Below are 12163 nucleotides of genomic sequence, written 5' to 3'. Positions count from 1 at the left end.
CCCTTATTTATAGAAATTTTTTTGAAGATGTCAACGTCAATGTGATGTAAGCGATGATGTCAGCATGATGCAAGCGATGATGTCAGCGTGATGCAAGCAATGATGTCAGCGTCAACGTGATGTAAGCGATGATGTCAGCATGATGCAAGCAATGATATCAGCGTGATGTCACTGATGATGTCAGCGTGAGATCACCAATGACATAAGCGATGATGTCAGCGTGATGTCGCCAATGACATCAGAGTGATGTCGCCAATGACATCAGCGTGATGTCGCCGATGACATCAGTATGATGTCATTGTTGATATCAAGGGCTACTGTACATACATGGTTTCTTTCTGCTCACAAAGTACTACAAATTTTTCTCAATGATATACAATAGGCATGACACAAAGCATAGAATGTTATAGCTATGATTCATATAAAGAAATTGTCAAATGAAGTAAGAACTGAGCTACATTATCCTTTAATTTTATGTTCAAAACAATCAATATCAGAAAATTTCTCAGTTTCGCTTTTCAGAATTTTTCCCAGAACTTTAACTATGAAGAACCCTAACCTCAATTAGAGAAACGAAAAGGAACTTACCTGGAATAGAAGTGTAGAAATGTAGACTCAAATGTGCTAGAAAGGACAGATTGCTCGACAAACAACTCACAGAAAGTAAGAATCTCAGAGATTTTTTTGGGGAGAAATGTGATTTTAGGTTTTGGGAGTGTGTCTGTGTGTTCACTCTTTTCTAAATATATAGTCACGCAGATGCACGCGACTCCTTTTAAAAATAAAAGTGAACGTTCCAAGAGTTAATGTTGTGAGTGTGTTCACTTTTGCTGGAAAAAGTGAATGTTCTAAAGACTTTATGAAATGCGCGTTATCACTTTTTCTGGAAAAAGTGATAACACGCAAGCTTACTCTCTAAGCGTGTTATCCTGTGCATGGTCACTTTACTCAAGAAAAGTTATGGTTCCAGAGAAGTGTGTTATCCTGGTATACTTTGCGTGATCACTTTCATCTAGAGAGGAACTTCCTTTGTGAGCCTTTGCGTGATTACTTTTATCAAGAAAAATGATTGTTCCAGAAAGGTGTGTTATCCTTTAAGCCTCTGCGTGATCACGTTCACAAGGAAAAGTGATTGTTCCAGAGAAGTGCACCAAACTGCAACTTCTATGTGACTCCTTTCCTGAAAAATAGTGATTCTTCTCATCAATCAGAGGCTTTTTAAGAACTCAGGTAGCTCACTTACTCAACTCTAATCCTTTTAATGCACACTCACAACATGAAGCCTCAATTAATTCAACAATTTATTTCCAAAATACAGATGAAACGGAATCACAGAAAGTAACATTGTAGAAATTGAAGTAAAATGAATAATAAAAATTCAAGTATAATGCAAATAGAGTAAAATGGTTCAGAAATGTGAGTTGCCTCTCACAAAGCGCTCTTTTAACGTCACTAGTTTGACGTTAAATATTCCTCACTGCTGAGGAACCAAGTTGATGTAGAAATTATTCCTGATGATTTCTCCTTCATGGTAGACTTTTAACCTTTGGCCATTTACTTTAAATTCTCTTCCTTCTTTTTGATCTTCAAGTAATACAGCACCAAAGGAAGAAATTTCTTTTACTATGAAAGGTCCTGACCATCTCAATTTTAGCTTTCCAAGAAATAACTTCAATCTTGAATTGAAGAGCAAAACTAGTTGCCTTGGTCTGAATTCTCTTTGCAAAATGAATTTATCATGTATTCTTTTAGTTCTCTCCTTATACAATTTTGCATTCTCATGTGCAAATTGTCTGAACTCTTCCAGCTCATGTAGCTACAACACTCTCTTTTCTCCAGCATTGGTTAAATCAAAATTTAACCATTTAGTAGTCTAGTATGTCTTATGTTCAAGTTTCACAGGAAGATGACAAGCCTTTCCAAACACTAATTGATATGGTGACATACCAATTGGTGTTTTGAATGTTGTCCTATATGCCCAAACTGTGTCATCCAGCTTCCTTGACCAGTCTTTTCTTGAGCTATTCACCACATTCTCCAAAATGACAAAGTGACACAGTAAATTGCTCAAATGAGGGACAACACCCAAATACCTAGGAGTAGGCCGCAAAAGAGGAGGAGGAGGAGGAAGAAGAAGAAGAAGAAGAAGAAGAAGAAGAAGAAGAGAGGAGGAACCAGAAGTGCATGAGAGTTACACGACATTCTTGTGAGTTTTTTTAAGTTTGGTTAACTTTGAGTTTAGGCAGTATGTTCACGTGTGTAGAATAACTAATATGCAACCTTATATTTAGAAACTGTTATTATACGGTGTTAGTTATAGACACCAAATCTGGGTGTTTGAATAGCATTATTGTACTTAAAATACATTCAGAAAAGGCGATAGTAAAGGAAAAAACAAATTTGTAACAATGAAAAAGAAAAACAAAATGGTAATAGAAATGAAGAGTAAAGTTTCAAAAAGAGAAAAAAATTATTTTAAAATTTAAAACGAAAATAAAATATGTAATAATTAAGACTATTGTTAAGGATACCTTAAAAAAAGTTACATAAAAAAATTAATAGGGTGTAAAGAGAAAAAAATGGTGCAAAAAAGAATCTCGTTAAATAATTTTTTATATCTTAGATTAGTGAATTGAATAATGTTGATTATTTAGTCTCGAGAATTTTTATATTTTATTATGTTAAGTGAGTTAATCATATTAATTATTAATTATTAAGTTTTTATTTTTATTTTTATTATATCAGTGAATTAATTTTATTAACTACTCAATTTTTTTTAGGATTTTATTTTTATAATAAATACTTATATAAGATTCTCTTAAAAGTACGAAAATAAGATTTGATAATTTTTTTTTCGAAAGAGCTTGTATATCTCTTATAATTTCTCAAAAAAAATCGTTACTTAAATTTTATGAAGGTATACTCATATTTTTTTAGTCAATCTTCAATATTAATAGAATTAAATGTGACCCTCTTTTTGTCTTTTAATATTTTTGTTTATTTGTATTTAGAATTATATTTTGGTATAATTTTATCTCACGTTCATTTAGTTATGTTTTACAAATTCTTTTTCTTTTATTTTGTATTCATAGGCTGATTTATGTTTTATAATGTTTTCTCTCACCTATTTTTATTAGCTGGTATCATGTGGTAACCCGCAACATTACGCTAAATAAGTTTATTTGTCATAGCGAAATTTAAGTGGTTAAGATGGGTGGAAGATGAGATATAGAGCCAAGAATAGGCGCCTTGGTGTCTGGGAAGTAGTCTATCCCATGATTGGTTGTGACCTCTCCACTTTGAGTAACTGTTATGGGATAACTAAGCAAATGGCCAGGCAAGTCTTCATCCAAAGCTTCACTACAGTAGAGTTCCCAGTTCCTTTTAGAAATGAGGTTTATTTGTCTCACACATTCCAAACTCTCTGGCGCAAGAAAGGAGTCTTCTAGAATGCCCAAGTGCTCATACCACAAGGACATTCTAAAGCCATGAATCTGACCCCTCTTTGTGGCTAAGTGATGCGGTTGGTACCCCCCCATAGCAATCTCTGTGTCCCTTGCTCCATTCATCGAACGCTCATTCATGTTAGCTGATCCAATTATTATGTATTCGTCATCAACTGAAAATGTATAACCCATACATTACTTAAATATATTCATTTAGGGTACGTTGTGAGTTATATTTTGGAGGATAAACATTTCATTTTAAAATTAAAGGAGTTATGTAACATTGTCAAAGCAGATAAAACATAATATATTAAATTTATATGATCATAAAGGATGTTAACAGTTTTGTCCATTTCGAATACCTTAAATAAATAAAATTAGTGACAAATGAAATGATGAATCTTAGTTGAAGAAAAGGAATGTGGTGGATGGAGTTACCTATCATCATTTTGGCATGGACATAGATCATGAACCGCCTTGCTTGTTGAGCTCTGTTGTAATCCGATTCATGTTCAGGCCCTGTAGAAGGTTCAAGCTCTCCGTTATTCTTCTTTTCCCGATTTCCAAGGCAAAAGAAACTCAAATAGTCTTTTGGGTCTGCTTGGATTCCTTTGACTTGTAGAGCATGAACAATATCAGTATACATCATATTCATTGTCATTTTTTGCCAATTCAGGATGCTCTGAACAGCTGCACTTTCAGGAATACCCTCTGGCCACATTGGAATAACAATGTAGACACTGAATCTCTCTCCAGCTTCAATCTTGCTAACGACTTTTAGAGACAGTTCCTTGGGAATCAAATGCAAAGCTTTCACCTCATTGATATTTAGGTCATCTGAATTCCAGCAAAAAGAGCTTCCAAGGAAATATTGGTTTTCTATGTAGATAAAATTTTTAGCTCTCCTGATAGCATTAATATAAGCACTTTGGATGCTGCAGTCAATGACATGATCTTTCCCAATCAGAAGACCATACCTGGCTGCATCCTCTGGGGTATTTGGGAGGCCATAAGCAGCTCCTGCATCAATGGATCTAAACAGTTGAACATTCCATGCTTCATTATCTACTAGTGGTGTTGGGGGTACAAAAATATCAGCATGTTTTCCAAGTTCAACAGGTAAAACATCCTCCTTACCTTGTTTTTTCCACCTCTGCTCAAAATTAATCAAAACATCCCAAGCTATTGGTCCTTCTAAGCGGCAATGTATGTCATGCCAAGGCTCTCTTGGTCCACCTTTGGCAATTGAGGCACCTCTAAAATTTGGTTGATGAAAATCATCATGGTGGGTTGTCCCTAGAGTCCTGAAAAGGGAATGCAAAGGGGTGTCATATCTCCCATCACACAGATCAATTCCACCAATGAAGCTCAAAATTCTTCTCCTTCCCTCTACATCCACACTGGCCATCTCACCATCGACAACTAAGATCTTCTGATGATGTGCAAACATGGTGGCAACCTCAAGGCCTTGGACAATGCTTTGTCCATTATCAGGATTGCGCGGGCATAACACGCAGTGCACTCCGGTGTTATGGAAGTAACTTTCTGTATTTTCATCATGAGTAGCCATCACTCCATCATTTTTTAGCAGTTTTGTTGAAGTTCTGTCATCCCAAACAAGCATTAGAACTGTAACTCCATCAGCAGCCTTCATTTTAAGAAGTTCTCCAAGTGTCAACTCTCCTTCTTGTTCTCTACTCATATCCCTAATCAAGGTAATTTTGGTGTAAACAGACCATCCTGCTATATAGATCAAGTGCTCAGCATTGTAAATGGCATCAAAGACATCTTCCCAGCATCTGTGTGGCTCATAGTACGTTCCCCCAGTCAAGGGAATTTTGGGGAAAAAATTGTCTTGAATGTGAGCATCCTGGTAAAGTGTGACACTGCAACCACTTCTCTGAGTGAAGTACGAGTGTGGGACTCCAGGAAACTGTGGACTTATAATCCCTTGAGACCAGTTAATGTCCTGAGTGACATCAGAAAACTGTACCTTTACATGAATTCTAGGACCTCCTTGGAGAGGTTTATGTTTCTTATTCAAGATATGAAGCCATCTATCAAGTTGTTGTCCATTTCCTAAATCTTCAACAGGAAAATAAGCTGTGCCAATCAATTTTGTGCCAATTAGTTCTTCTTCTTGGATAGAAAACATGACATCAGTTGCAACATGAGCAGTATAAATTCGAAAAGATTCATACCACTGAAGATTACAATGGTCATTGTTTGTAATTCTAGTTCTGCCTACTGTAGCGTTGCCTAATTTAATGGTTGCATATAGTCTAACCACACCTTTCCCAATTGGGTCAATGACCTGCAAACGTGGTCATTAACGAAGTCTTTGAGTTAGTCCACACAGTTTCAAATCCAGGCTTTGACATAGACTGACAAGAGCTTTAAAAGAGATGTGCTTATCAGCAACCTTTTGACTATCAAGATGGATGCAATAAACTTTTCGATCATTAGTTTTATAGAATATGTTTTGTGCAGCTGCAGTTAAAAGACAGTTTGCTATAAAACAGACATGAAAAGATTTAGTAAATCATGGAAAACACACACTAAACATGTAGAGACTGATGCACCTTAAACAGAGTTCTGTTTGATACAACTTTTAAAGTAGGAAAAGGCATTTGTTTTTCATTATTGATATTAAATTTACATGCACATAATTTGATTATCAGAAGTATTATTATTTGCATGAACATTGCCAACATTTCCAACCATCATTGGCACTAGAAATTAATGATTACCACATATTAATTGTTAATATTATAGCTCAATACATGGTCATTTGCAAGATAAGATTATATTGTTGAAAATATTTGACAAAGCGTTCAATCATTTGGTGTGATGACGAGGCAACGACAATTAAATGCCTCTCAAATTATGTCAAAGAGAATGGTCTTATTCGCATGGAAAGAAAAACATCTACTTTAAAGCAATATCAAATAACAAACCAAGGATCAAAATAGTATACTTATTAGGATCTTAGAACTTCACAAATTTCAGGAGCATACCTTAGGGAAACAATTGCAGCAATCATTACGATAAAACTTATCAACCTCAAATATTGTAACGCGAAGAACACCATGCAACAAGGTTCCAGTTCTTAACTTCCTCATCCTCCACGAGCATACTAATATTGCCAGAAACTGTTTCAATGAAATGAAAAGGCATATGATAGTTGAAGCTAACTAACTAACTATAAAATGTCAATGGGATACAACTGTTTATATTGCAGAAAAATAAGGAGACTAGTGATAAGAAAACTAGTTGAAGACCATTCACATAGAACAAACCTTGTTCTTTTAAAGTTGAGTAAATTTAATTCTAAAATTAATCTTACCTGTAAATCTTTATTAACTAGTTTAGCAACACGCACAATGCACAGGTATATTATTTTATAATAAATATACATATTATTTAATAATTAAATAATTTTTTTAATATTTTTGTAAATAATTATATATATAGTAAAATAATTTTCAACAATAAATTTTTTAAAATTTATTTTGAATTAACTCTACAATTATGAATAATATGTATTAAAATGATAAAAATTAAATAATTTAAAAATAAAATTTATTTTAAAATAATACTCTTATAGTGTCAAAATAACTTTAAATTTAAATTTGAACATCAATATATATTAATAACAATAAATTCTAAATTTTTAAAAATAAACAAAAATAAGATAATTTTAATAAATGTAAAAATAGGTATTCACAAAAGATGAAAAATTATATAAGGTAATAAAAAAAATTAAGAAACAATTTTAATTTTAAAAAAATACCACAAAATTAACAAAAATATTGGTAAAAAAATTATTACAACAAAAAGAAGTATAATTAAAATATTATTTTAAATTAATTTTAACCCTTAAATATATTCACGGCAAATTACGACTGATATTTTAATTCTAAAATACGATACTTTAATTTGTAATATAAATGTTGATACGTGTATATTTTATTAAACAGTGGGTATATATATATATATATGTTGGTGCAGGTAAATGAGGCGGAAAGTAAGCTTAATATAGAGAGCTATTTGGGTTTTATTATTATAGTTAAGATAATATGCGAAAAGTAACTTGCGAGGAAGCTTTCTACCAAACCCTTAAGCTATCAGATGAGACCGAACCAGTGTAGTATAATCTTGTGCTTTTTCTGGTTAGTATTTTAAAAGCAGTGGTGGTGGAGTAGGAAGTAGCACAACGTAATCAACAAGTTACTCCAATTGCAACGCTACTAATTACAAATTTTTTAGCAAAGGCTGTTGAATTTAGTTTATAGTCAATCCCACACCAGATGAGATCAAATACTAACGAGATATATTTTGAATTTTAAATGATAATCTCCTTCGAATAAATCTTAAATAACTTTAAGACTTTTAAGTACGAAGGTGGAGGTGTATGTGTATAATCTAAAGCAGGACTACTGAAAATAAACCCAACGATCGCGCGAGCAGATTCAGAAAAATTAAAAATAACAACAGATATATGTAAGAAATTTTTTTTAAAAATAATACAGAAATATCTTGCTTAAGATAAGTACAATAAGAGTTGTCTTACACAAAACATTAAACATTTACAAAATCTATTATTAATTAAATTTTTAATTTTTTTAATTATAATAGAATATTTATCATCTTTATACATAATGTGCAAGTACGAATTTTTAAACAATAGTGTTTTTAAGAATTTTCTTACATAGTAGTATTTTCTATATTAAGTATTTATGTTTAATTTAATATAAATTTATTTTTTTATAATTTTTTAAAATTAATTTATCATTTATTTAATTTATTCAAATGATAGTTGAAATATTGACGAGTTGTAAGACCCAAAAAATTGTAGTCTTTCTGAAGGAGCCCTAATTGTGGTTCTTTGTCCTTTTTGTGGCTTGCTGCATCTCAAGTTGAACATCAGCAATTTCTTGCTGTTTCTACTTAAATCTAGGAGTAGATACATCATCGACAATAGATGAGGATTTGATGTCGCAAAGCAAGAAGAAGATGAAGATGAGTTTGAATTTGTTTGAGGAGGATTTGGCTTCCATTATGCAAGAATTTCTTCCCACTAAGCATACAACGAACCAGGTGAGTTCTAACTTTTTTAAATATGAAAATATGTCGTACAAAAACAAAGTTCTTGCTTCAAAAGTTTTAGATCTGGTTTTGGGACATAAAAGGTTATGGAGGAGTTAAATATCCCATGTGAGGTTGATGAACTTCAAAAAATTAATAATATTGGACAATCTTTATGCTCTAAGTTAAATATTTTTTTAGAGAATTAAAAATTGGTGTTCTTCTTTTAGGTTATGTTTGGAAGTTAGGTTTAGGAGGTGAGGAGCGGGAAAGAAGGATTAGAAAGTGACTAATCTTGTTTGAGAGTTGCTTAATTAGGATGGGAATGTTTTAGAAGTTTTTCTAAATCCTCTAAAAGCTTGTTTTTTGAGTTCCTTTGTTTGGAGGGTTTTCTCGCTCCTATTTTTTCATATTATTTTACAAATGAATTTTTTTTTAAATGTTAATTTTTTAAGTGATAATTTTTTTAAAAAAATTTAAAAATAAAAATATTAATTTTAAAATTATTTATGTAATTAACCCCCTTCTCAATATTAAATATCCAAACAAATTAGGGTTTCACCTCCTTCTCCTCTCTTCTCTTCTTCTCCTTCTCCCTTCAAACCCTTTCCTTTCCTCCCCCTCCAAACTCTTAAATAAAGCCTTAGAGAAAGTTGTGAGTTTTAATTACATAAACTAAAAACTGAGAAGTGTATTAGATTAAAATTTTAAAGGACTTTTTCAGTTGAAAAAAGTTTTATAGATTTTAAAAGACTTTACAGGATTTTCATGACTTTTAAGACTTTGCAGAATTGTAAGACTTTAAAATTAGGATTTTAATGGATTCTGCAAGACTTTTAAGTCATAATTTTAATAGATTCTGCGAAGCTTTGTAAACTTTTTAGAATTTCATGGGAGTTCAAGATTTTTTTCGTTCATTCAAATTTAAAAAGAGTCAAAGATAAAAAAAAATAAAAAATAAAAATGTCTAGATAAATAATAATAATTCTATGTAATATCATGTTATTTTAAATAACATTTACTCACATATCCATTGTTATACTAGTCCTCTAAGTATTAGCTTTTTCTCGCTCTTATTCCTGGGTTTGAATAATAGACTCAAAATTATGATCTTGATTAACCGGTAATGTTGAAGATGAATGTTCGTCCATTGGTTCAATTAGAAATTCATCAAAACAACATTCTTTGCGTAGAAAGTTATGTAGTGATGCACATGTTAATACAAATTCTACTTGTGTCTTAAATAAAAATAGAGGGGTTGGTTTAAAATTTGTGAACCTTGATTTAAAAATACTAAATATTCTCACAATCACATTCCTTAAAGACTCATGATGAAGATTAAACAATTCTTTCTCATTTTCAGGGTTATTAACTTGATCTGCAAAATCTTGTAGATGATATCTTATACTTCGAAATGGAGCTAAAAATTGGCGTCAATTAGAAAATCCACGATCTACTAAGAAATATTTACCTAATTACATATGCAATATATATAATATTAGTATAATAATAATAATAATAATAATTATTATTATTATTATTATTATTATTTCAAAAATAACCACTTACCTTGAGCCACTTTAAGTCCATTCCTCCTTGTTATAGCAACATTTAGTAGCTTAGAATCATGAGTCCCTCCCACCCACTAAGAATATATATGAACTTCAAATCAAAATTACAAGTGGCTAATATATTTTGTGTTATCTTTCCATGATGATTACGATAACTGCTTACATCTTGCTCCCTCACCATTGTTAGAATATGTGTCATGTCAATAGCTTCAATGCAATCCTAAAATTTATCATATATAACACTTCATTATATGAAAAATATAAATATAATAGTGCCAAATTTAATTATAATCTTTAATGTAAGATAATTAGCACATACCTTGAAGAAAGGGAAGAACCTTGAGCTTTTTTTAATTTTAGCTGCCATAGCTGATCCTGGTTTAGCCATCAAAGTAGGTGCTATCATATTCAAAGCCTTCAAAATTTTGGAAAAATTTTCACTTGTAGCAAATTGTAATAAGCCAAATGTGTTCGAATTACACAATATCAAGTATTCTGACCAACAATTTGTAGGAATGATAAGAACATTTCTTCAACACAAATATATTATGTATCCTGTATAGGTGTTTTTTTGTTTAATAATTGCACATAACTTTCGAAACACATCTAGATACATCCTATAAACTTGTCGAAATATTACAGGATCATCGTTTAATGATCGGTGTATATAGTTATTTCCCATGTTAGTACTTTGTTGTCAATTTAATGGATGCTCAATTTGTTCATTACGTATCATAACTAGAAATTGAATCAACACATGCAGTAATGCATGAATTGCCATTATACATGCGTACATGGCTTCATAAAATTCTTCGTCATCTATCTCTTCATCACCCATTTCTTCTTCATCTATGGCACTACCTTCATATATGCTTGAATGTGACATTGTACCTATATAAAACAATATAATAAAAAATAATAATATAATAAAAATAATAAAACATGCTAAAATATTTCAATCAAGTACAACCAAAAAAGCACCAAAATAATATAGTTCCGCCATTCTAAAATGTGTTCACACACAACCAAAATATAAAGCAAACACTTCAATCAAGTGCAACAAAAATAACACCAAAACAATATAGTTTGACAAACTCAACATGTGTTCATACATAACCAAATTATAAAGAAAATACTCCAATCAAGTGCAACCAAAAATTACACTAAAACAATATTGTTCATCCTAGCTTGTACTTTATCCAATTTGAGTGCTCTTCTATTGACATCATCAAGAAAAAGTCTTTCTTTGCATTAGTATCAGGAAAATCAGTTGCCATGTAGCGAGTTTGATCATCCAAATTTGAGATCTCTTTTATAGCACTCCAAATATTTTCCTTTGCCTCTTTGTATCTTTCTCTTTTCTCCATCAAGTTAGACAATTTTTCAAAATTGATGGCTATAATCTCAATGCCAACAGATAGATTTTCTAGAACTTTGTCTTGACTGTTGTTCCCAACTGAGTTAGAACTCTCTCCATACTTGGACCTACTCTGCTTATGATTAATTGGTTTTTTAGTGGGAACCTCTAAGCCTAAAGGGGGTTGAGGTGGTGAAATGCTTAGGCAAGGTGATGGATGCTGATAAGGTAGTTCATAGTGATATGGTGCTATGAATATATCATTGTTAAGATCATATGAAAAGTTTTTTAGCCCAAAATTAACATTTTATTCTTCAAAAGTTGTAGCACCAGTATCAGTAGGGTCTATGACATGGAAGTGTGTCCACTAGCAGTTCCATCCCCAACAACAATCTCCAAATCCTCATAATCAACCATACTTTTTTCTGGAAGATTTTTGTGACTTGGGTGAGACTAGAAAAAAAAAATTCATTATTAATATATTGAAAATAATATAATGCACTAAACTTGTAAACTATTAATATATTTAAAAGATTACGAAGTAATCTTACATTTATGTACTCTTTCCATACTTCATCACTAGCGGTGGATGTCTTTGTAATTGAGTCTTACCCAAAGTTAGAGTTGTTGCGCATAAGTGTTGACATATTGTTATATTGTTTCTTAAACCACTTAATTTGACTCAAGTAATGATTATACAT

The 12163-nt window shown here is 31.6% G+C and overlaps 2 protein-coding genes across 2 annotated transcripts; both read right to left on the bottom strand.

Moving 5' to 3' along the window:
- Positions 1 to 3197: 3197 nt before the first annotated feature.
- On the bottom strand, positions 3198 to 10991 carry LOC113874175 (phospholipase D alpha 1-like). The gene is made up of 7 exons (XM_027512398.1): positions 10884 to 10991; positions 10425 to 10520; positions 10269 to 10325; positions 10104 to 10179; positions 6464 to 6582; positions 3885 to 5760; positions 3198 to 3619 (listed from the first exon to the last, which is right to left on the bottom strand). The coding sequence occupies exons 1-7, from the start codon at positions 10989 to 10991 to the stop codon at positions 3198 to 3200; spliced, it is 2754 nt and encodes a 917-aa protein (XP_027368199.1).
- Positions 10992 to 11283: 292 nt separating this feature from the next.
- On the bottom strand, positions 11284 to 11879 carry LOC113874174. The gene is made up of 2 exons (XM_027512397.1): positions 11831 to 11879; positions 11284 to 11711 (listed from the first exon to the last, which is right to left on the bottom strand). The coding sequence occupies exons 1-2, from the start codon at positions 11877 to 11879 to the stop codon at positions 11284 to 11286; spliced, it is 477 nt and encodes a 158-aa protein (XP_027368198.1).
- Positions 11880 to 12163: the final 284 nt, after the last annotated feature.

Source organism: Abrus precatorius, unplaced genomic scaffold (assembly GCF_003935025.1).
Source record: "Abrus precatorius isolate BTA unplaced genomic scaffold, Abrus_2018 Scaffold8, whole genome shotgun sequence".
In the NCBI taxonomy this organism is placed as follows: Eukaryota; Viridiplantae; Streptophyta; class Magnoliopsida; order Fabales; family Fabaceae; genus Abrus; species Abrus precatorius.
This window is presented reverse-complemented; position numbering and strand designations above follow the sequence as displayed.

Excerpts from the sequence above, each read along its gene's own strand:
- LOC113874175 (XM_027512398.1), bottom strand. The coding sequence starts at position 10,991 with ATGTCACATTCAAGCATATATGAAGGTAGTGCCATAGATGAAGAAGAA. Across the intron at positions 10,521-10,883 it reads CCATGTACGCATGTATAATG|GCTTTGAATATGATAGCACC; the intron begins GCAATTCATGCA and ends AAAATTTTGAAG. Across the intron at positions 3,620-3,884 it reads CCATGCCAAAATGATGATAG|TTGATGACGAATACATAATA; the intron begins GTAACTCCATCC and ends ATACATTTTCAG.
- LOC113874174 (XM_027512397.1), bottom strand. The coding sequence starts at position 11,879 with ATGGTTGATTATGAGGATTTGGAGATTGTTGTTGGGGATGGAACTGCT. Across the intron at positions 11,712-11,830 it reads TGTTGGGGATGGAACTGCTA|CACCATATCACTATGAACTA; the intron begins GTGGACACACTT and ends ATATATTCATAG.